Source organism: Micropterus salmoides, unplaced genomic scaffold (assembly GCF_014851395.1).
Source record: "Micropterus salmoides isolate LMB-PRFRI ecotype aquatic unplaced genomic scaffold, ASM1485139v1 Ms_hic_scaffold_10, whole genome shotgun sequence".
NCBI classification, from domain to species: domain Eukaryota; kingdom Metazoa; phylum Chordata; class Actinopteri; order Centrarchiformes; family Centrarchidae; genus Micropterus; species Micropterus salmoides.
Window position 1 is genome coordinate 24,020,711 of NW_024040041.1, and position 26,264 is coordinate 24,046,974.

General features: G+C 38.6%; 1 protein-coding gene across 1 annotated transcript in view; it reads left to right on the forward strand.

The window, feature by feature from the left end:
- Positions 1-21,497, forward strand: part of elfn1a (extracellular leucine-rich repeat and fibronectin type III domain containing 1a) — a 77,115-nt gene extending 55,618 nt beyond the window's left edge. Inside the window, exon 3 of the mRNA XM_038703933.1 lies at positions 15,661-21,497. Within this exon, the coding sequence (XP_038559861.1) occupies positions 16,036-18,408 (2,373 nt within the window). The 5' untranslated portion in view covers positions 15,661-16,035 and the 3' untranslated portion in view covers positions 18,409-21,497. The remainder of the gene's footprint in view (positions 1-15,660) is intronic.
- The last annotated feature ends 4,767 nt before the right edge of the window (positions 21,498-26,264 follow it).

The window sequence follows — 26,264 nt, forward strand, 5'->3', positions numbered from 1 at the left end:
AAAATCCACCAGAGTGCCTCCTCAGTGGTTCTGTTGCGGTTCTGTATTGGTGTGTTTCCCAGAACTGAATTCATCCAATTGCCTTGCCCGGGCTGTCATCAGTCCTAATGTACTGTAATTTTTTTGTGATCACTTTAACCACTTGATACTCCCTCAGTCCATTAATTTCTTGATGAGAGCTACATCTATCAGAAATATGGCCACCGTAAGATTAAAGGGTTTGCCTGTAAAAGATGAGTGGATCCAAATCAGACCAAAAAAAAGTGTGAAATAAAGCACCCAACAAAAGTGGTTTAGATGTCTGCATGTCTCTTTCATTTCACTGTAAAACCGTGTGTTGTATAATGATAAATAAACTACCGTGATGAAAACCCAATATGTAGAAAACTATCCAAGTGGTAACCCTTCCACTTTCCACAAATTGGGCTTGCACATTTGATGAATTTGGCAAAATATAAAAATGACCATAAAGCATTATAACAACAAAAAAGGAACTCTTTCATATGTTTATATGAGCTATGCATGAACAAATATTCATTTTTATTCACCAAAAAGTCATTCACAGGCAAATAAATGTCCAGTATGTTATCCTACACAATGATGTTACTTTTGTGTTAGAAAAATTAAGACAAAGAAATTTTGCATTTAGGAGGGGCATTGCGGTGTAAAAAGTACTATGAGCACCAATCACAGAAAATTAATTGTTTTTAGCCATGTTTTACAGCTCGGGTCTCTGAGACGCCAAACAGAAGTAAGGCTTCAATATCTGTAGTAGACTTCTAAAGTCGTCAATTCAGAATCATGTTTCTAAGCAATTCTCATAAAATTTGGAAAAGCCACAAAGTATCAAGGTGATAAAACAATACTAAGTATGTTTTTGAGCTGTTAAAGAGGGCACAGGGCCTCCACACCCCAAACAGAACACTTGGGTTAAGCTAAAATTACAGACCACAAAGTATCTATACAATTACTAAAAATAAGTCAGAATTAGACTCCAGTGATTGTCTTATGGGACTGCACAAAGCAAGTCACCACAGGGCTAGTTTTTATGTCATCTCTATTAATTTAATCAAATCCTATATTTTGTTAACAAAGACTTACACAGGCAGCCAGGCAGTGACTTAGCAATGAGGAAGGCAATCATGGAGAAAATGAATGAAAGTTAAAATAGGGCCACACAGTTTTGACAGACAGCTGTCAGACATTCATTACAGACTCCCTAATGATTTCTTTTCCACCTCTCTGATAAAGTGCTGTGGCACCTTTCTCAGCATGACAGGGAACTTCTCAAATCATGACAACCTCAATTCCTTCCTCTTATTACATGCCATTCATTCAGTCAGTCAGAGCACAGGAGATAAAGCCTCTCGTCTGTTTTAGAATAGTAGAATTTTGAAAATGCAAAAACAAAGAGCTTTATGTTTAATGCGAATGTTGTTTTAAAACACAGGTTTAGACCAGAGGAGATAATTGAGCCTTTTGTTTATCATCTACAAAGAAGGATTAAAGACCCGAGGCCATTCACCTTTAAAGACAGATCTCTAACCATTTTATGTTTCCTCTTATCAAAAGCAGTACATTTTCTCTTTACATCTCTTACATCTCTTTACATTTACATTTTGATTTCTTTTGTAGGACATTATCCATATTGTTTTTAAGCCTATAAACTATTAGGTTTCATAAATATTATTAATATAACAGGACAAAATGGGGTCATAAATAAGTCTTTATATATATTTTATGATCAGTTATCAATTGTTCACCTTCTTGCATTAAGTAAGTGTTATGTGACTCGCTGTTTATAATAAGGATCTAAAACTGAAGTGAAAACTGTCGCAGGTACATTATTGGCACTTTCATTCTCGTATTTTCTTAATAAGTTATATTTGGTCTGAAATATAACAATTACAGGAGATGAGATAGCAGGCTACTCAAATGAGAAAACTGTCACAGTGTCATTTTGTCACTGCATCATTTGATAAACCATTTGCACATACTAATTTTATTAGCTTTTAATCTCTGACTCACGTCCTCTGTTACAATTTTATTTCACACTTCTTTATTTATTTTAATAACAGTAGAAAATTATCATCTACATTTCTCTACTTCTATCTTAACCTGCTGTGTTTGGGTATTCTCTGTTTAACTGGATTGATTTATGTGTATTTGATTGCCACTGTGCTTCTTTGTTCCCTTATTCCTTCAGAAAGATAGCGCTAAAGCTGAAAATTGCATCTCAAAATGGATTACTGATTAGTATCAGTGTCTGACTGTCCAACTTGAGAGGTAATGTGTCAGGATTGTGACACAGTCTCGACAAAGAATCACTCATCCAGGTTTATTTGAAAACTTAGTTGAAGGTGTAATAAATCTGAAAGCAGTACATTTGTGATGGGTAAATTAGTCAATAATGCTGCCTAAGTTTCATTTATCCATTTATCCACTGCCCCCCTGTCCGGCCCGGTGACAAATCAATACATAATTAAATAAATAATAAAACAGACAAAGGAGTATTTTAATACTCTCTTGTTAAAGTAAAATCTGTCTGGCACAATATGGTATCCAGGTCATTATACTCTATACCAGGCTGCTGGGCAGGACAGGTTTAAAAAAAAAAACAAAAAAACAAAAAAAAAAAGTTTCATTTATCCAATTGCATGCGATCGATATTCATGTGTATTGAGGTTTACTTTACAGCAGCTGCATTTACTTATTATTTCACCCTTAGGAAGTGAGGTGGAATGAAGACATTAAATCAACATCTGTAACAGTTGACGGTAATATCCCGATACCTGTATACACACAGCTGTGGGTTCATGAATGAAGAAGACTGACTTCCATGTACAGTAACATAATTTCTACAAGGATGAGGTTCCTCTAACAATAAACAAATATAATATTGCTGCTTTAGCCACTGAAGACAAGCACATTTTAATTATTGTAGTGAATGTTTCTGGGTGGCATCTAGATACATAACAGTTTTTTTTAGTCACTTAGCTGACGCTTTTATCCAAAGCGACTTACAATCGCTATGTATATCAGAGGTAGCACGCCTCTGGAGCAACTAGGGGTTAAGTGTCTTGCTCAAGGACACATTTGTGGAAATTTCGAAATGGGAATTGAACCCCGGAGCAGAATGTCACATGCAGATGTTAAGGCTATTGGAAAACAGCAACAATGAAAGACGTTACCAGCACACCAACTGTGAACCACACATTTACTGACACAGAAAGTGGGAGTAAAATATCCTTTAAAACACTTTTTGTAAAATTTTATCTTGTAAATGTAGATATTTTTATGGTATAGTGTCTTGTCAATAGCTTGCCATGGTCTCAACCATGACATACTGTACATGTATGCAAGTATACAAATAGAATTAAGAATATGTGTGGTTTTCCAGTGAGTTTTTAATGCATTTTGTACAACAGTGGTCACAGACAGGTGTACTTGTATCACAGAGGAGTACTTTTGCAGTTGCAAGAGGGTACATGGAAAGACCACAGAGTAGCTCAACTAGTTTTATAAAAATAGAAATTCTAATTAATATAAATACTGATTTTGCTGTAACTCCTTTATAGCAACATAGTGTTTTGTGATTGAAGTGTGAAAACTATTTAGCAAGAATAGTCTAAGCACTAAACAATTCAAGTATAAAAGGTTGAAATAGATTGATAAAAGTAATGGACAAACAGTTGAATTAGCTAAAAGTATATAAATGGTTAATAAAGTAAGATAAAAGCAAAGGATAACTGGTTAAAATACCTACATAGCTAAAAGTAGTGGATAAATGCTTGAAACGTCAAGCTTCTGCCACTTTAACTAGTAGAAGTCTGAATGCAAACTTGATAAACTGACCTAAATATTGACAGTTCAATTGTGCAATGGATAATAATATTGAACGTATTTGAAAACCTGATGAGTGAGTTCATCTGACAAGTCTGTGGAAGTATATCTGATATAACAAGGTCCAGAACAACTGATAAAAAATGTCAATGTTTTCTTTTAACTTTCAATTATTTTGTATATTCTTGAGAATTTGTTTATACATTTGACATACTTTATTATTGTGAACAGTGATGATTATCAGTGATCTAATCAAATCCTCATATTAGCCAGTAGTTGCTATTTTAATGAACCTGGCTATTTGATTCACCCAGTTTTTGTCATGACTTTAATGACAAAGTGATGCAAATATCTTTCAAGCAAGTAATCTTGCATTTACTTTTATCCAGTGTCTTTCAAATGGGCACCTTTTACAAATCCATGCATTTACTTACAGCACAATAAATTCACAACAAGATAAAAAAGTTGTGGTCTATCTGAAAGCAGCCATTCCAGCAGGGCTCGGTAAAAGACAAATGCTTTCATCTGGGAAATGATTAATCGCATCACATAAGGCATCTGTCCACTATGTACTATATATTGTCATGTGACCATTTGGCTTTGTTGTAGAATGATAACTGCCTCTGCCTTATCTCCTTAGTAGGTTATGACACTGATGAAATTTATTGACTGGACGCCCTAGTGCAAGTATTTTATAAGAAGTGTGCAAAGGGTTATGTAGATGAGGACCATGTATGTAAGAGAGTCAGTTGTTCTCACATGGATGACTTGTATTACTCATGGTGGTGACGGTAATGTTAAAAACCTCATTAAAGCTTTAGCTTCTTGATGTATTCTCATAAAATCTTTACCAGACAAGAGGCATGTATGGAAAAAGTCCTGAATGGTACTGTTATGACTGTGACAACTGTAGCATCACACTTCTCACATCAATGACAAGGTGACATTTTAACTGATGTTTACTCTATATATTCACTACACTACTTTTCCTTTGTGAAGAAACGGTTGCTTTTTTATCAGCAAAGCAAATACTCCAGTGTGTGTGTGTGTGTGTGTGTGTGGATTCAAATGGACAACAGCAATAAAAATGTTAATTCTGACACAATGTTATCAGAGCATTTTGTGTCCATTTATCTCCACTAATGTCCATTAGCATTTAAAGCATTTATTTGTTGCATCCTCCAACCTAACTGGGATAAAAATCCTCCCAGTTGTATACCTGTCATCTTGTGTTGAAATCTCCTTCATGTCTACAGTTTGCTTTCTTTGGTGCCCCAAAAAACCTTTCACTCCTTTGATAGTCAAGCACGAGCTCTCTGTTGCATCCTCTGCCCCTTATTGAGCCTGAGAGAATTTGTCCTGTCAGAAACAATAACTTTCTTTTCAAGGCAGAGACAGTTTTATTTCTCAGCAAAGCCATCGCACAAGTTGGTTGTTTCCATTTGCCTCCCCCATGTTTCCTTTCATTCCTGCACTCATCATAGATAGAACAAATTGCAGCACCAGAAAATGAGGATTTTTAGTAGGAGCTTGCTAGCACTGATGGATTTATCCTGTCACCTTGTCCAACTGCAACACTCCTTTTGGGTCCAGTAAAAAAGAAGCTCATTGTGTAGGCTTAGGGAGGAACATAAAGTCATTATTCCCCCAAAATCAGATGATCATCAGCTGATCTCCCTAAACAACCAGCCAACTACCCATCTACACACACATCACTAATGTATTAAAATTCCTGCTCCACTGATCTGTTGCTGCCGACACTCCTATCTACTGTCACTGACCACCACATGCTTAAATGCACCACCCATGGATGGATTACTGAAGGGGCCTACCATGCACTGGCATAGGGGACAAAGAGGTTTGGGGGCCTCTGAGCCAAATGTTGTTTGAAGAGACTGTTTAATGGTCAATCACCACAAAGATACTCAAACAAACCACCAAACAGACTCAAAACAACTTCAACAACACTCAAAAGGACTACAAAGAGATGCAAAACCACCACAAAAAACATCACAAATTGACTATAAAGAGATGTCAGAGACCACAAAGACCTGCACAACAACTGCAAAAAGATGACACACGACTACAAACGACAGCAATGAGACGCAAAATTACCACAAAGAGAACTGCAGATAGTGGTTGAACGGTTTTCTGCTTACAATTGCTGTTGGTAACTGCTACTCAGCTCCTCAAGTCAAGCCTATATTCAAGGGTTAACCTTATTTCCTCTATGACATCAGGCATTTGAACATGCTGCTTTGAATGGATTTTTATACACCTGAAGATGTACACTTCCATGTTCCATTGAGAGAGTTTAAATTAGCCAAAAAAGTGTTTAAACAGCTATATTTTCTGTTAGTCTGACTTCTCGGAAAATTTACAGTTTGATCAATTTACCCAGAGCCCAAATTTTTAGACACATTTTCAGCTCTGGCAAATATTGAGCTTTCTCCAGAATCTGTCAATGAGATTTTAAGCTATCAGCTCCTCCCAAAGCAAGGATACGCCACTTAACTACATGGTGAAACCTATGTATTAATAAAATCACAATTTATATGTCTGGGCCTAGAAAACATTTTTCAGCAATGAGGATTTAATTGTCAATTTATTTGGCATCTGCAATGTCATTCTCCCAATAATCTGTTTAACGTAATGCCCATACAGAATTGCAGATACAGAGCACCATACAGAGCAACAACTAGCAACAGAGTGCAGTAAGTTCATGTTTTATCAGGTGAGCTGTTATTACAACATTATTGAAATCTGGGAAGAGAAAATGATATGGACAACACATGGAAGATGTTTTTCTCAATGGCAACTACTATTGTTTCAAAAAACTTCATGAAATGGGTTGAGTCATGTTTTTGTGTGTGGTTGCGACCAGGGGCGTAGCACAAAATCCTGGACCCTGTACATAGGCATTCTCTATGGGCCCCTCCAAGGCCCCCCCCCCCCCAGTGCGGCATACATTTTAAAAATATGCAAAGACGTACATCACGGTAGTTCAGCCAGTGATTTCATAGTCACGTGTTCCCTACATCCTCCAATCCATGTCCACAACCTGTAGTATCTCTCACAATAGGCTGTCCATTTTAATATTTGGCGCAGTCTCCACACAACAATGCTGAACTCTGCATCCTCATTGTTACACTGCTGCCTGCTATCAAAAATCTAACCCCTCTACCTTGCCAGCCTCCTCCTGTATTTGCAGTTTTTTACACATGTTCATTAAGTGTGTATCTCAGGCTCTGTCAGGGGGATTGTAAGCATAGGGACAGTCTGTGTCAAACTCACAGTCAAACTAAAATGCATATTGCTGCAGTAAATGGTTAAACTTGACATGAGTGCCCTGACTGAATTTGTGTGAATCTTAGTAAGAAGATACAATTGCAAAATTCCCTGGAAACCAAGCTGCCTCTTCAAGATGTAGATGAATTAAGTTAAACTCGTCTCACAGCCCTCTTTGTGGGGATAATCTCAAAGTGATAATGTCCTCTTCATAAATGTGTCAGATAGTCTATCCAGGTCAGACAGATACAAACAGTCAGCACAGGGAATGGCTGCTCTGCTGTTCACAGCTTGTCAATCAGAACACTGAGGCAGGTTGATGTGTCAGTCCTACAGTACAGCATAATTGAATTAGCTTCAGTCCCTTTTGGAAGGTTAATTGGTGGGGAAGCCTTGGCTGAGCATGGCAAGATAACTGACCAAGATAAAGAAAGCTGTTTTATCACAAATTTTGACAGCATCTTTGAAAATGCATACATTTTCTAAATATAAGATACCGATAAAGTTATTAACGTGAAAATATTGGCTCCCAGAAATCCTGTGAAATCCACCTGAATAGTGAGTTTTCCATAACTTCCTGTCACACTCAGGTCTGCAGAGTAGCTCCCACTTTAGTTCAATATGTCATGAGTCAGCAGCTAAAGACAATGCTGGCAGATGCTTTGGCTTGGAGGCCAAAATAACGTGTCATGTTAATGGTCTGGAAAATTGCATTTAAACCTTCAGGTGTTATTCCAAGTTGCATCTTACTCTCAAAACGTACAGAATTAAATTAATCTCTACTTTGCTCCTGTCCCTTTGATAAATGCTCTCTGTAGCCCAGTTGCTTTTTTCCCCTGTTTAGTATGCATCCTGGAGTTGAACTGTTATGGTTTTGTTATAGAATACAATACAGATCACAGCAATAATGTTAAAGAAAGTGGAAGGTGGAACAGTGGAAGGTGGAAGAGGACACACGTTTCTGCTTTCTTGTTTACTACTAACTATTGTGCCGGGATGTTTTAATTCCTCAGCAGGGTTTCACCGATCAGTGCAGTGTGATTCCACGCCATTCTCCATGGCTTATCATCTTTATAAGAGGTGTCACCCAAAGTAGAGCTTTTAGTTTTAATGAGATTTTTTGTTCTCGTCTAAGCTTGAATCGTACTAGGTCATGAGCCTGCTGAAGGACTCTTGATACACTGAAGAACAATAGAATGAGATATTGGGAATTTACAAGAGATGGCAGGGCAGTAAGTCATTTAAAGTTTTACAAAGTATGACACCTGTGTGGAATACCAAGTAGTAAGCAGGATGAATGTAACTTTCGAATAGAACAAGAGGCAGTTTCAAATTCAAGATGCCTGTTCATATCTGTATCTGCCCAATCTTTGCACCCTGTTATTTGACATTTAGCACTAATGTATCATCGGCATTAATTGAGATCAACCCACACTTCAGCAATACTTACTATCCTGATGCTAATTTGCAGCTAATTAGCAGGGACCAGTGCTAATTGGCAGCAAGATGATGTCATTTGTCCATTATTCATCTCGGCAACATTTTAAGAAATCTAGAATGTTTGATTATTTTCATTATTTTGCACAATAATGGTGTAAATGTATTTTTTTGGATTTGTTTTTCCTTCAACTATAATAGTAATGTCACAGGCCTCCAGCATGAGCTACCTGTGAATAGATGATATGTGAAGAAAAAGGCAACGTTAGTTCAGCAGGTAGTTCCATGACTTATGACACAATTTATCTCTTTTCGTCTTAAAAGAAATGTTCACAATAATCTTTCACTAACAAATTTCACAAATCACCATTGCAACACATGAGGTGTTCACATATTAAAGCCACTGAGATGACTGACTAAATACTCAAGTCTGCTGTTCAGTTAAACAGAAATAGTTGTTTAGTATTAGTTTAGTAAAAGTCATAAACAAATGTGTACCACAACCAGCCAAAATGTAGTTTCAGTGGGTTTTAACGCTAGCCAGCCTGTCAACTATTTTACTGCATAACAGGGCATCTGTGGCTCAGGAGATAGAGCGGGTTATCCGTCAATCGAATGGTCGGCAGTTCAATCCCTGGCTGCTGCATGCTGGAGTGTCCTTGGGCAAGATACTGAACCCCGAATTGGCGGCTGTTCCGCCAGTGTATGAATCTGTGTGAATTTTAGTTTCTGTTTTGAGCACTCAGGCTCAGTGTATAATGTGTGTGAATGGTGAATGCAAATGTAGTGTAAAAGCGCTTTGATTGGTCGAAAAAGACTAGAAAGGTGATATACAAATACAGAGCATTTACATACATACAGCATAAATACATTTACAAACTATTTAGAACAAAACACACATTTTAAAAACACCTATGGTTATTTAACATCAACCAAATTTGTTGCTGCAATCAATATTACAACATGACTGTAGGCAAATGTCCTTGAGTGGTTGAGTGACCGTAAAGATTAAATTAACTACATTAACCATAACACTCACTCACTCACTCAAAAATGCTTATTCTTATTGCATTAACACAAACCTTAAGTAAAGAGTTTTGTTAAGGCACAATGTGAAGGAGCTACATCAGTGACGATAAATAAAAATATTGACAGTAAGGCAATTTTTGTCTCATTGTTTACACATTGGAGCTAGCAAGACTCCATTGCAGTGAGCACGAAAATGAATTGAATTGAGTTTTTCGACCAAAGCAATTTTCTACATCAAAGTTCATCAAAACAATATCAAAATGGTTTAAAATGTGTGATGAGATAATACAAACTACAAAAACTGTTTTGTACAGGAAAAGGCAGAGACAGGACATATTAGTTGTGTTTGTGCAGTTAGCGAAGCCAACGTTAGGAACTAGTGCTCATTTTGCTTGATATCTTCCCTTCTGTTGGAACTGAGAACATGCACTTCAAGAAATTAAGCTTATATCAAAAGACACCTGAATCTGCACTTCCTTCCAGTTTCATTGAGCTTTATAGTGAGTTTCAGCACATTGTTTAACTGTCACATAAGTAAGCAAAGCTTTACTGTTTTGGTTCACACTCACTCTCTTATCGTCGTGTTCAACTGCAGCGAGCAGCATTTTTCAGCGATAAAGCTCTAAAAACCTACTGTATGTTACTTGCCCAGCACCACACAACAGACAGACACATTTAGTGACTGGCTGGTGAACATAGTGAAGCATTTAGCAGCTAAAGAGCCAGATATTTCTAACGTCTAGATGTGCAAATAGGCAACTGTTTTCTAACAAATTCGCCATATCAACTTAAAAGGTGTTGTTGTATTTACAGCTTGTTTCCTGTTATTGCATGTTCAAATGTATGTTAAATTCCGTGAAATGTTCAAGTAATCTAAAATTTCAAGTGTTCAAATCCCATATATTATGTAACCTGAAATACAGCACCTTATCACTACATTTATCACTTTATCTCAGCCTTAGGAGGCCATATTGAAATAAAAAAAAAATGTGCTAAAAGCTCCTTCTGGCTCCATTTTCTATGAAGAAGCAAATCCAATTGTCATGTTGCAATAAAAGGCTTTGTCTGGAAAACAAATGAATTCAGTGCATAGGGTGGCATACAATACTCCTCACAGAAGAGATGGTTATACTAACTAAAAACTCCATCTGCCGAACTCCTGTCTGCATAAAAAGACACACCAAATCCAATAAGTATATCACTGAAGCCATAAAAAGTGCTGAACCTTTAGCAAACAGTGCTCAATGAAGACAGTACCATCAATTCTTTCCCAGGCAATATTCCTTGAGTAATTAATGTATGAGTTTAATATCCTCTGATATAACCCAAGCATATGTGCCCTTATTCTCCCTCTCTCCAAAGCAATTCAGTACCTCAATGAGCACAATGTTTTCCTTCCCCAAGAGAAGTAGTTCCATTTCAACTCAATTGATTCTCCACTTCTGGTTTCCCATCTTTACATTTTTTCATTCTTCCCAGCAAGAACTGCATGCATTTTCAATGACATCAAATAAAGGGCAGTCATTGGTATGGATGAGGAGGGTCCTCAGAGACTGAGACACCTTCACCGTCACAAAGCACAAGATAGGGAGCAAGGTGGCAAAACAAGAAAAAGCAAGGCCTCAAACTGTAAAAACAGATCCTTTGATATCATACTTTTGTAGACACTTGAAGATAGAACAGAGAAATATTCGTTTAGTATGCATGGTTAAATTGTTTGGACAGACACACTGGCAAACCGAAAGGGACTGAGAGGCTGAGATAGCCAGAGAGGGTGGAGAGGTGCAGTCTGGTGGGTTTGCATATAATATACGAGCTTCTGTCAAAGTTTGCCTTGAAGCACTGGCTCTTGTGGCTGAGCAGCACTCCTGAGGCTGTGTGAGAGAAGAAGTTTCTTTGCGTCACGTTAAAAGACTCCAGCCAGACACAGGGAAGCACTGCAAGTGCAAGCTTCCCCTTAAAAGTTCTATCCAACATGTCACTATCACCTACTATCACCTACTCCAATACAATGGCCAAAATAATGTATTAAATTTTTTTACAAAACATTCTGTTAATTAAAAACCCTTTCCAGGCCTGGAAAAAAAGTTTCAAAACTTTTCCAGGAATTTCATGACTGTGTAGTTTTCTTTCATAAAACAGAACCAATGATTTACTGAGTAGAAGTGAAGTATGAAGAGGCCCTGAGCAACTGGAGCAGAAATTTACAAGACTGTGTTCGAATCATTCCTCAACAGCAGGGTTTCAATAGGTTTTCCACAGAAGAGGAAAAGAAAAAGAAAAGCCTTCATTACCCCGCATATAGCCAAAATGGAAAAGAGACTGTGGAATGGCTGCCTGTGTCTGATAGGGGAATATACTCAGCTCTGATGCCTTGGGTGTTCTGGCCTGCTGCACTCAGGGCTAGCACTGGACCATACAGATTGCTGCCATTATGGAAAGTGGGTCTGTGGTGGCGAATAGACCTAAGCTCTTATAAGGCAACATACAAGGCTGGATGCCTTAGGCTCAATTGAAGTTCTGAATATACAGTGTGATGAGATTTGCATGAAATCAAAGCACTAAAAATGTATTTTATTGTAGTTGGTTGCTTTGTTTATCCCCAAACAACTCAACACCCCCGGCTTTGTTTTTGTTGGCATATGCTGTGGATTCATTGGAAGTTAGATATAGTGTTTGAAAGCAAAATCATGTCATGCAAAAGCTACAGTATAAAATATCAGTGTATGCATGATTGTGTATTTGTGTTTACTCTAACAAGGGGAACAAGCCTGGCTGTAATTTATGCATGGTTTTCAGCAGCAAGGCAGTGAATTAGTTGGAGGCTCACTAGAGTGAGTCAATGTCGAAAAAACCCCACTGCCATTGAATTCTAAATGAGGGGCGACTTCCCAGCTTTAACTTAAACTTCCACTTAGCCGCTAAAAGATCTTGCACCAGTGCCACGCTGTGAGCAGGCGGAGGTCAGGTCAGATGAGCTCAGTCTCTGCCGTGCGGTATTTGTGATAAAGGTCAGAAACTGGAGAATAACAACAACACACCGTTTTTCTTTAAGATATCCTTTACCTTGCCAGATATTCTGCAGAGCTGTATTTTCCATATTCATTTCATGGAACATTTGATTTGGACCCTCTCTCCTCTCAGGGGGTTTGAGAGGGTTCTTTTCTTCAATGCTCCTCTGCCGATGCTCCTTTGTCATCATGAACATGGTTTTGTAATGGCAGCCTTTGGCATTATTTTGCCGTGTCCTCCACCACTGCATTTATTTCCCCTCTTTATCTGTACTTGAAAAGCTGACCAGTGCTTTTACTTAGTCATCTCAGCCCGATTACAGAATGCAATTAAAAACGGTTTCTATGCGCCAGAATTGCCCTCCATTTGTGTTTTAAAGTGTTGTCTTTTATGTGCCTTTGAACAAAAATGGGGCCGTGCACTTTTAAGTGTGTATGGACACAGCCTTTCAGAAAGCTGTACTTGCACAGGACTAAAGTTCAGTGACAGGGTCAGTCCGCCCTCAGTTTTTTGTTATACTCACATTGCAATAAAATCTTCATGCTGACTGCCACTGAACAAAATATTAGAGCTGACTGAAAGTGGCTTTTACATACGCCAAACACACACACACTGTAGCAAAGCAGCTTGCTGTACTACCACATTTGGTAAAGAGTGGGAATGGGAAAGCAGAAATAGTGAATTGGCAATGAAGACTTGTCAGCTTCCTCATTTACAGTAAATTTGTGGAATATAAAGCACAAATAGGCTAAACTATGAGCTATAGATTCACATATAATCTCACCCTCTAGGCCAACCCAAATCTATGTGAAACATACAAAGCCTGAGATTACAATACCAATGTGCCAGTGTATCTGTTTATCAGCACACAGTATTTAGTGTTGGAGATGATTCAGGGTTGGGATATTTTTTCCTGCTCTTTTTTTCTCCCAATAGCATGAGGTTGAATCATTCTGTTATTAGTTATTATTCTGTTAAAGCTCTCATGTAGTTTTACTGTAACATGAAGCATGCAGTTCTTATGTACTGTAGGCTTTTGTCATGTTTTAGGATTTGTTTGGGAATATTAAATGTGAAAAGCAGAGGGATTTGTTATTGGGTGATAGAGTGGCTCAGTGGTTAGCAGTGCCATCTCACTGCAAGCAGAATTTGGGATTGAATTCCTATTAGGTGGACAGAGGAAACCTAGGGATCATATACATTCATATACGCAACATCTCACAGTTTAGGTTCAGTTCCCTGTTCTGCATGTGTTTTATTTTCCTCAACTAAATCTTAACCATAGTTAAATTACCACGACCGTTCCCCAATATTAACTATACTGTAGTTGCCATGCACGGATATTGTAGAAAGGAAGATTTTTTAATTGTGTTGGGGGTTTTTGCAGAATCATCCAAAGTCCCATTTCGTTTAGGGTCAAACAAAGGAGACAAAATCAGTGATTATGTTTAAGTGCACACACTTGTATCCCCAACTTGATGTGTGATGAGGAAAACCACAATACTCATGTGATTGCAATGTGATAAACTCAGAGAAAGGTCAAATGACAGCAGGAATGGTCTTTGGGGCAACGATGGCCGATTTCAACTTGAAGTATATTCTATCTGCCATAAACTGTCACATTTATTCTAGTCTTACAGTGACTGTCCCTGTTGTGTAGAGTCATGCTCTATAACACACAAAAGCACCTTCTGTTTCTACACGGACATCATTCAACCTGTAATTGAGTATAAACATCCTCTTTGCTGCATGCTAAAATCAATTTCAACAAATTGCTTCAAAATACATATTATTACTGGTGGCCGGTCATTCAACCACTACTTCATAACTGTGCAGCAAGCAGCATGTTTTTTTTTTATTTCCCTGTCAGCAGCATTTCATTGACCCTTCCACAATTAAATGCTGCAATGAAGGCTGTAATAATGAGTGACTTGGCGTTGTAATAGTGAGGTTGCGCTCTGAATCCATCTACTGAAAGGAGATCTAATCTCTTATTTCTACACTTTAAAGCAACACTATGTAGATTTTGACAGACAAATAGCAAAGTCATTCTTTCACAAATTAAAAGTTTAACACATAAGCATTAACACACACCCCTGCTAACTTCAATACACTTTTATTTGCTGCAGCCTTAATACTTAGGAGCAGTAGTTTATGGTGGCAAATGTTCGCTAATGTTTGCAAACTTTTGATAAATACTGTTCTGCAATTGACATGAAAGAGTCAGTTTGCTGACTTTGACTCTTCTCTACTCCACTTTTAGTAGCATTTAACATTATCCGGTGGCCTATTCCAACCATTTAGAAGTCCATTAACTGGTATTGTGTTATTCTATGAAACTGCACAAACAGTAAAACCATATGGAGTATTTGAAAGCAAACCAAGTGCTTGTACGGATATCATATACTGCAATTTGTATTTGAGACATAAGATTAAAAAGCATGAAAAAAAGAAAATAATTATTTGGGGATTTTTTTTCTGCAGTGGCCGCTACAGCAGATTAGGCAGAAAGGGCTGTTGTTCCAATTTGTACAACCATGGCTTGTCTCCCTTTGCAAAAGATCTTAATTTAATTTAGCGCGACCCAGTAATCACACCTTCAGCACAATTTCCCTCCTTTCCCTTGCTCAAAATGATTTTAATTTATGCATGAATGTTTTCAGAGGAAAATCCTTACATTGATCCAAAGTGCCATTACATGTCGTGTTGGATAATTGATTTAATGCAGCTTCTTAACATTGGCCTCCCTCAGTTGCATCTCACAGTCCTGAGATTAATGGTGTGCAAACAGGGACCCTGTTTTTCCCAACCTGTCAAGTGGTAATTGGCCAACAGCTTCCTTAAATTGCAGTCTGCTACAGGGACTGCAAACACATCTTAAATTGTGTACAAAAGAATTAGTGGGGCATGACCAAGGAGAGCCTGCAGTAAACATGAATCCTAGGCTTTGAGTCTAACATTTCAATACCACCATATGCATTTATAAGTACATTTCTTGTTTTGATATAATGTAATTAATGTCAGCTATGTGTTCTTTTCTTTATATTGCAGGTTATTCCTCCGTGCACATGAGGGAGATGCAGAAAGGACAGTGGCAGAAACAATAAGATGAGATCATTTAATGATGGTAACCTTTAAGGAGAAAAGCACAAGCCAACCTGAGGTTGTGAAATCTCTTTTAAGCATCACCACAGGCTCGCTGCAGACAAACCTCAATGACAGAAACTCAGTATAAGGGCAGATACTCAACATTTTTCTGATTGGTACATGGGGACAAACCAGCCATCAATGAAGAGGAGACAAATAAAAGGCTTTTTTCTGGCCCTGAGAACAGTTGAACATCCAGCTGATTTTCCAACAGGATCGTCTTGGCTGTACTGAAATCACAGCGGTATCACCCTCCTCTCATTTGTTTTGGAGCAGCACATGACTCTAAGAGAAGCACCAATGGCCTGCAGCTTAGGCATGGTGACGAGTGCCTTGTTTTGGTCTGTAGCCATTGTATATTTGACTCATATTGGCAAAGTCAGTGGAGACTGCTGGTTAATTGAGGGTGAAAAGGGCTTTGTGTGGCTTGCAATTTGCAGCCAAAACCAACCACCTTATGAGGCCATCCCACAGCATATCAACAGCACCATTGTGGACCTTCGTCTGAATGAAAACAAAATCAAAAGTATCCAATATTCTGCCCTTAGTCGCTTTGCCAACTTGACCTACCTGAACCTGACAAAGAATGAAATCTCCTACATAGAGGATGGCGCCTTTTCTGCTCAGTTTAACTTACAAGTCCTTCAAATGGGCTTCAACAAGTTGCGGAACCTGACAGAGGGGATCCTCCGGGGTTTAGGAAAGCTGCAGTACCTCTACCTCCAGGCAAACCTGATTGAGACTGTGACACCCAATGCCTTTTGGGAATGCCCCAACATTGAGAACATTGACCTCTCCATGAACCGAATACAGCAGTTAGACGGGTCCACGTTTACCAGTTTGACTAAACTGACCACCTGCGAGCTGTACACCAACCCTTTCAACTGCTCGTGTGAATTACTTGGTTTTGTCAAATGGCTCTCAGTTTTCCCTAACAGGACGAATGAGCGGATGGTCTGCGACTCCCCACCTGGCGTCTCTGGTTATAGTTTACTGAGCCAGAATCCTAACAATCCAACATATCGAAATGCGCTTCACATGCTCACAACTGTATGCACTGATGACTATGTGACACCATTTATTCCTGTACCCACTGAGCCCACAACACCCCCACCGGACTTGACACTTTGTGGGCTGGAAGATTGTCCCTCAGGCACAGAACCAGAAGACATTACTATCAGTACAACGTACAATGATGTGGAAGTAAACCCCCTGATGAAACTGAAGCAAGTATCGAATACAGGTGCCACCATCACAGTTCAGATTCCTCATCCATACAAGAAGATGTACATCCTGGTTCTGTACAACAACAGCTTTTTCACAGATATTCAAAACCTGAAAGATATAAAGGAGGACATTGAACTAAAAAACCTTAAACCCCACACTAACTACACATACTGTGTTGCTTCGATACGTAATTCTCTCAGACACAACCACACTTGTCTGACAATCACTACTGGCCCTTGGAATGGAAAGGATAGAGTTGTAAACAATGCAACTGCTACTCACTACATTATGACAATTTTAGGCTGCCTCTTTAGCATGGTTATTTTTCTAGGTGTGGTCTACTATTGCTTGCGAAGAAAGCGTCAGCAAGATGAAAAGCACAAAAAAGCAGGTAGCCTGAAGAAAAATATAATGGAACTCAAATATGGACAAGAACTGGAGGGAGGGACTATTTCTCGAATGTCACAGAAACAGCTGTTGGCCGGAGAGAGCATGGCACGTATGCCGTATTTACCATCTGCAGGTGAAATGGAGCAGTACAAATTTCAAGAGATAAGTGATACACCTAAAATGATGAAAGGCAATTACATGGATGTGCGAAGCGTGGACCACCATGAACGCAGAGAGTGTGACATAGGAATGGCTGGAAATAGCCAGGGGTCGGTGGCAGAGATTTCCACCATTGCCAAAGAGGTGGATAAAGTCAATCAGATAATTAACAACTGTATAGACGCTCTAAAGTCAGAATCCACCTCTTTCCAAGGGGTGAAATCTGGAGCAGTGTCCACTGCAGAGCCCCAGCTCGTACTAATATCAGAACACCCACAGAGTAAATCTGGCCTTCTGTCCCCAGTGTATAAGGACAGCTACCACCATTCTCTGCAGAGGCATCGGACCTCTGATGTCTCGCCAAAGAGGCCCAGCACTGCCACAGGAGGGCCCATGCGAAGCCCCAGGCCTTATCGCTCTGAATCCAAGTACATAGAGAAAGCCTCCCCAACAGGAGAGACTCTCCTCACAGTAACACCTGCTGCCGCCATCCTGAGGGCTGAGGCTGAGAAGATGCGTCAATACAGTGACCACCGGCACTCATATCCTGATGCTCAGATAGAGGAGCTTGAAGGACCTGATGGCCACAAGTCCTCCATGTTGGAGCCTCTTACTCACTCCCGCTCCAGAGACTTAGCATATTCCCAGCTGCCATCTCAGTATCACAATCTAAGCTACTCCTCCAGTCCCGAATACTACTGCAAACCATCACACAGTATCTGGGAGCGATTTAAACTCCACCGGAAACGGCACAAAGATGACGAGTACATGGCTGCAGGCCATGCACTGCGTAAGAAAGTCCAGTTTGCAAAGGATGAGGACTTGCATGATATTTTAGACTACTGGAAAGGTGTATCAGCCCAACATAAATCATAACCTCTTTAGGTGTTTTTAAAAATGGACCACACATTGCAGAAATGACACAAGAACCTTGTCTGACAATTGAATCAATGGATACTTCCATATTATAATCAACTACTCCCTCATATGTATCACGTTCTCTTTTAACTGTGAGGAAAATGGGGTCAAGATTCTTTAAATTTGTCTTATTATGTAAATCATTCATTGGGAAAACTTTTATCTATTAAAGGTAAAATATATATTACAAATTAATAATATATGTTACAATGGATTATAGGTTTTTGGGTATCGCATGGCCAAGTCCTGTGACAGTGGATTTGCTGTTGTGTAATATGAAACTATTATATGAAGATATGTCAACTGAAACCTCAATATTTTTTTGAGGAACTACTTGGACCCTTCATTCAAAAAGAACTTTTTTTCTTCCCTACCTGCATATATTTAATTCAGTAAAACTATGTACAGATATGGGTTTCTATATTTGCAATGTTTGCTGTGTAAATGGAAAAGTATTAGTGGATTATCCAGGTTTATCAAACGGAGCGCTGTTCATTTAGAATAACTTGTGGCTGAAGAACAGCATGTCCATCTTTAAACCTGTCAGATCATTTGTCATTTTAACCTTCACCGCCTGTTTTTTAAATTTTTTTTAAGCTTTTACATGCATTTACAAGATACAGACGGATTCAGTTTTTATGTCCCCTTAATCACACAAAGCAGTATTCACTGGATGGAATCTGATAGACTTCATACAGGCAAGATGCAGTATATTACATGCTGTAATGAAGGTCTCAGTCATCAGTTTCATAAACCATCATTTGTATCTTTAGTACCAAAGTAGAAAAAGCTGAAATGTTTACAATATTTCTGCACAGTCTGGAAATCGTATGAACATAGAGCAGCAGGTCCATGTTGACTTTCTTTCTTTTTTATTGTATCAGTTATCTTTCAAAAATGAAAACATTGGGAAACAATAATATCCGCATCCAGGATATTAAAAGCCTACTATTAATCACTAACATTTCAAAGGGAAGGCAGCTGTACTTTGTCACCTGTTGTTTAGGTACAGACAGCTATTCTTCCCTGCAGGAGAGCCCGATGGATGAATGTAACAGATACATATTCTGATCTGTCTATGGCAGCTTTTATGTAAGGAAATATTTATTTAATGCTATTAATTGCTTCTATATTTCTTCCAGTGTATTATATTGCATTATGTCTGATCCGATAAATGCAGGAAAGTGGTTTGGTATTTGGATGGGCCTTGTTGCTTGCAGAAAGGTTTCATTTTGTTTTTACCTGCTAGGCTGTTCAATCTTTTTGTATATTATGAAAGCTACGTACCAGACGAATATCAACATGCTAGAGTAAAATTTGAGAATGTGAAACTGAATCCTCTGACTTACTGGCTGTGAATTTGTATATCATGATTTTTTGTTTTTTGAGTAAATATAAGACTTAATGCTTTTTCTTTGTAAGATGTTTATATAACTTAATCCAAACAGGCTCATGATGATTCATTACATATTCATGAATGTAACTGTAAATGTACTCTCAATGTAGGATATGAGTTTATTAAAAAGCAGAGAACTCTAAGTTTCAGCAGGTGAGCCTCACACCAGTCATTTCTAGGGGAGGTCGTTGGTTAGCCCACTCTGCGGTTACCGCAGCGGCACAGGTTCGAATCCGACCTTCGGCTCATTTGCTGCATGTCCTCCCCTCTCTCTCCATCACATTTCCTGTCTATCTTCAATAAAGGCAAAAAACACCCAAAAGACTGTTATTATATACATTATACAACTGTGATCTTAATTATGATAATCCGTTTCAATTTAAGGAAACAAAAGAATTTCAGTATCAGTATCAGCAGGTCTTCTTTCTTTCTTTCCCTTCCTGCTGTTGTTAATCAAAATTCCATCCAAATTTAGCACAAAACTTTAACCTAAATTCTCTGGTCTAAAGAAACCATTGCAGAAGAGGGTGCAACAAGATAATTAAAAGAGCCACTGTATTTTGCTTTCTTTAAAACACACCAACCTTTCCACCGCAGCCCAGCATAAAAACTTCTTTGAGATATTTATTTTTGTAATTTTCACTCAGGTTTTGTCTGTCTGTATGTATGCATTGAAAATATGCATACAGAGGTGGATGGGAAACACAGTTATTCTGGTCCTCAATTCATAAATTCAAATAAAACCAATTAGCACTTTATTATTATGTTGGATGAAGCTACAATCCTAATACAACTTTGAATTGTTGGTGCTTAAACAAAGCAAACTATTCTTTTCCATTTTGTTTCTTGCTGCATTTTATGTAACTTCAGTTTAGCTCAAATGGCATATTTTGCACACTCAAAAAAGTGCATACCAACAGCAGTCCCTTTGAGTGGAAATTCATTTTAAACACTTCAGTATCTATGAATGGAAAACAAGAAAGCAGGGCAGGCATACTCTGTGTACTGTGTGTTTGGGTGAGGACCAGAGTCTGCAATCTGATAGCAGAGCTGACCCGAGGGAATTAATTTCTCTGGTGACTTTTTTTTTATCGACTCTTATTTGTTCCATTAGACACTGAGTATGTAAGTATAACTGCAGGCACTAGTTTGCCCATTTGTATTTTTCTGTGTCATAAAGCTGCATCCATTTCATGTAACTGTGTCATGACGCCATTATTATTCATTAATGTGAAATGAAGCATTCATGAGCCTGATGTGTTATGTAAGCACTTCATTAAGTGTTAACTTGGTTGTCTGACTTAATATTTCAACCGCCTTAAGATTTTGGGATATGTGTACAAGTGTAAATTTTCTTTTGTTTTATGTCAGTGTTAATACTGTCTCCATTTGTTGTTATTTTTATAAAAGCATTTCAGTATCTTCTGAGAGCTGTCAGGTTTCTAGTTCATTTAGCTATTTAGCAACATGTTTTTATACTGCATATTGTAGCACTTCTGTGTCTAATAAGAGTTTAAAGTGTTGATAAAACATTTAGAGAGATCAGCAGTTGTTGTTCAAGTGCATCAAAACAAACAAGAGCACAAAATGTGTTTTTTATTTCTTAATACTATGTTATCTGCTTTCAGACAAAGTACTGTGAAATAAAGTTAAGGGTGCACATCCATTATACACTCAGCATCTTTATTATGACTTCTGGCCAGAAACACTTGAAGGCTTCTAACGGTAACTGACCACTTGATCCAGCTGCCTCACGTTCAGCCGGTGTGATAATGTCAATTAGCTCTGTGACATAAACGTCTTGCTCACCACTCTTTTCCCCCATTGTCTTTATGAGCTGGGTCTATTTTGCCCTAAGAGCTTAGTTTACATTTCTGAAGAGTTAAGTTTACTTGTGAATGTGGCATAGCAGGATCGATACTGGATTTTTGAGGGTAACACTGATGTGGATATTATTGGCCAACAGTAATTTTTTAAAAACATAAACAATCTTGATACGGGGCCCTTAGAAGCGAGACATTTTACAATAAAAAAACAACTTGCAGGTGCACTGTGGAATTAACAATATAGTTTTTAATTTACAGATTTTTCAAGTTTTGTCAGAAAACGGAAGGAATATTAATTTCATCATGGCTCATAAAAACAATGTTGGCCAACACAGCATCAGACAAAACGAACAGGTTAATGACAACAGCTGTGCTGTTTGATCAGATGTGTTGTCATCTTAAATGAGTTATGACAGAGGAAGTCAGAGACAACAAAATACAGTCAAAGTTACCACATCTAAATGAGCTAAATGTCAGTAAAACCTGCATTACAAATGTAAAGCAAAGTAGGTAACTATGGCCTGAGCATGAAACATGCGAGGTCCCTATTGGAACTGAAGGAATTATTTTTCTGCAAAGTAATCTCATATTTGGGGGCCTAAACATGCTCAAAAACCCACCAAACTTGGCACATAATCAGCCCCCGGCCAAAGTTTCCCCTACGTGTACGAAATATCTATGGTACGTGTATCATGTCCAAACATACAAAAATGCCCCACACCCAACAGGAAGTCGTCCATTTTGGATTTAATGGTCATTTTTGGCGATTTACACACTTTGTACTTTAACGAACTCCTCCTAGGGAGTCAGTCTGATCAACTTCAAATTTTTTGAAGTGTGCAGTCTAAACCCATTGCAGATTAAAAGTTGTACAAACGGTGAGTTTTCGTCCACGAGCGTGCCTGTGGTGTGACATCGGAAATAGACGATTCGCCAAGAAACAGGAAGTTAACTTCAATATACATGCTCACATGTATAGCATACATGCTCAAATCTGTACCAAATTTTACACGTTTAATGAGAGTCCCTGCCCTGAACACATGCACATGCCAACATTCCCCCATAGTCATAGCGCCACCTGCAGACAACAGGAAGTGACCTTCAACAAAGCAGCCCCGCCCGCACATTTCACCTACATATATGAAATTTCTGTTGCATATGTATCATGTCCAGATGTACCAAAAAGCCTCTTGAAACGATGCCCTAAAGCCAACAGGAAGTCGGCCATTTTTAATTTTATGGTAATTTTTGGATGATTTACACATTCCATACTTTATCGAACTCCTCCTAGATAATTAGTCCCACTGACTTCAGATTTTTGCTGTGCAGACTAATCCCACTGACTAATCCCATTTTTACAAATGGGGAGTTTTCATGTAATGGCATGCCTGTGGTGTGATGTGGCGTCCAATATATATGATTCGCCATGAAAGAGGAAGTTGTTGTAACTTCAGTGTACATGCTCACATGTGCACCAAACCTTTTATGATTGCTAAGAGTCCCGCCCTGAGCACGTCTACAAGCCAGTATTCACTTATAGTCAAAGCGCCACCTGCTGGCAACAGGAAGTGACTACCTTTATGCTGTGATGAAGCACTTCTTGCAGGTTGGCTATATCTACTTCAAAACTATTTCAGAAAACCCTTAACACATTGATTTTGTGATGATGTGATGTGTTGTAAAGTGTGTGAGTTTTCCTTCAAAGGTGTATCCGTGGCGTGGCAGCGAACTTCCATGTTTCGCCATGAAACCGGAAGTTGTCACTACTTCACTGGACAAGCTCAAATCTGTACCAAAATTTATGTACTTGATAACAGTTCCGCCCCGAACACATCTACATGGCAATATTCAGTTATTGTAGCGCCAAGTGCTCTGTAGCGCCACAAAGGGGACACAGGAAATGACGTTTTACACCTTTGGCAGCGTCCGAAGCGCGTGGCAAATTCACAGCTGCACCGGCAATGCTCCAGAATCTGCAATGCGGCCACCTCACACCTCGATGTGCTACACATGCGAGGGCCCGCCGAGTGCTGTTTGCAGCTATAATTCTATATTTAAATTCCATTGCATGTTTTCTTGTAGTGCAAATAAAACTTTCTCAAAACATTTTATTTGTTAACATTTCTTGATGCAAGCTACTTTTTCAGAACATTTTTAACAAATGCTTCTCAAAAATGATGGGGACAAAATCAGCCATTTCAAAATGCGGTGGGGACATGTCCCCAGCATCGCCAGTGTAAATGACACTTATGTATGGATGTTCCATGTTGGTTGTCATTTGCTGGTTAATTGTGAAAATGCTTGGCCAAAAAGTAGAAATGCTGTTTGCTGTGATGGATTTTCCTATCTCAAACAGGTTTCAAGTCTCAGCTAGTCAGTTTTTCTATGGAAACCATTGGCTAGGTAATAAAAGGTGATTAAAAACTGTGTCCACTCTCCAATATTACTCCCGATCTACTAGTGTATGCAGTATATTAACTGTCCACCATTTAATTTAATAAAACCAATTCTGTGTGTAAACATATCCAATATATGGTACCCTCAAAACAAATTCCACAATGGTAACGAAAAAAAGTAACGTCGATGGCATACATACTACTTTGTGTTAACGATCCCACAATGCAAAAATTACCACTGTGCGACTCTGCACCTGTCAGTGATTATTACTAACTGTCCGAAATCTCATTTTACTACTCACTATTGAATAAACTGTCTTTCAATAGACAATGGTGAATGAGTGAATGAGGGAGTGATTTGGGACACAGCCACATTCTTAAATTTAACAAGACAAGACAAGCAGCTCTGTACTTTGGCACTGTGTTGCTTTGAGCTAAATGCAAACATCAGCATGCCAACATGCATTTTAGTCTAGTGGATAAGCATGCTAACATTTACTAATTAGCCGTAAACACAAAGTGCAGTGCGAGGCTGATGGTAATAATTAAGTAATAATTAAGTATTTAGTCATAAAGCAAGTGCTGAACAAATTTAAATGTTGACTTGAAGAATGTGCTATTTGTACAGATGGGGGATTATCAAAGCAAAATAGGATACACCATCTGGGAACTGTGCAAAAAGTGTCGAGATATTTCAGAGGTTTCGGGCATTCAATCCATCCAATAGTTGTTGAGACATTTCACTAAAAAGATAAAAATGTCAGCTTGCTTGTGATGCTTGAGGAAAAATCATTGGCTCACCAGAGTCAGTGGGATTAATCCTCTGGGGACCATGAACGTCTGTCCAAACTGTCATGGCAATCTGCTCAATACATGTTAAGATATTTCAGTCTGGACCAAAGTGAAGGGCTGAATGACCAACCCACAGACATTGCCATCTCTAGAACCATGCTGCTAGCATGGCTAAAAATGTATTTGGTCTGCTTTGGGGCAGAGTCAGCAGAGATGTCTTGAAATCCATCCAACCTTGAGACTTTTCAGAGACATTTAAGACAAGACCAGACTTGTAATCCTAAAGCGAGCTTTGAAGCTCTCAGTTTGAAAACAACAGCTCAGTCAGCACACAGCATGAATCATATGATATCTTGTTTCATCTCTTGCTACCACACCCAGCACTAATGTAGGCTCGCCTCTGAGCATAATTTGCAGCTTAAAATCATAAATAAATATCCAAACCTCCCTTCTCTCTATCGACAAACCTACTGAGTGTGTCTTGTGTAGGGAATAATGAGTAATGTCAGACACAGCACAGACTGAACTCCGAGCTGTAGACTCCATCATGTCACGGTTGAGAAAACAGGCCGCAGTACACTGATCACAGAACTGGGGCTTTACCCAAGGGTTTATGTTGATCCTGAACAAACAAATATTTTAGGGGACACAGCATAACAGCTAGATAATAATGAGTAAAAAAAAGGTCAACCTAATCCCCAAATACATTTGTTTATAATGTTTGTGGTTTTCTTCCCTGGAAGAGCAACATTGTGAAAAGACAAAAGATCATGTCCATAGTCGAGGTGGAATACAAGCCAGAAATATTACTTTCATTTCATGACATTTTTAAAAATCCCCCTTCACTGTAAAAAGGATTGCTTTTTGGACATAAACACCCTGCCTGCCATCCTTTCAGCAAAGTTTAGCAATGGAGACCCTCTATCCCTGGACATGGCACATAGAGCGCTTTAATCAGCTGTCAGCAGAGCATGACTAAGGCTTGGAGTTTAAAGTATTTGAGGAGAAGAAACGCCAAAAGTTCCTCAGCTTTTGTCAAATTCAGTGTCTAATTGGATATGGGTGATCAGCAATGAAGAACAGAGCATCTACAGTGGGCTCTAAAATTAGATCTGCACAGAGATTAAAGATCAAATAGCTGGTATAATTCACATAAAGCTGCTTTGGAGGTCGGATCAAACTAGCTAGCATGGACAGTGACCAGCAGGGTCTCAGGAGGAAATACACCTAGCAAATGAAATTTCAAAATGTATTTGAATATGAAATATGACTATTAATACTATATTAATTTACTTATTTGTATTCAGTAGTAAGACTTTCTCATGTAGCTAAATGTGTGATGTGCTCACTGCTGTGACTTATTCCCCAAGAAAGAGCATTATGAATGAATCTTTCATTTTTTCA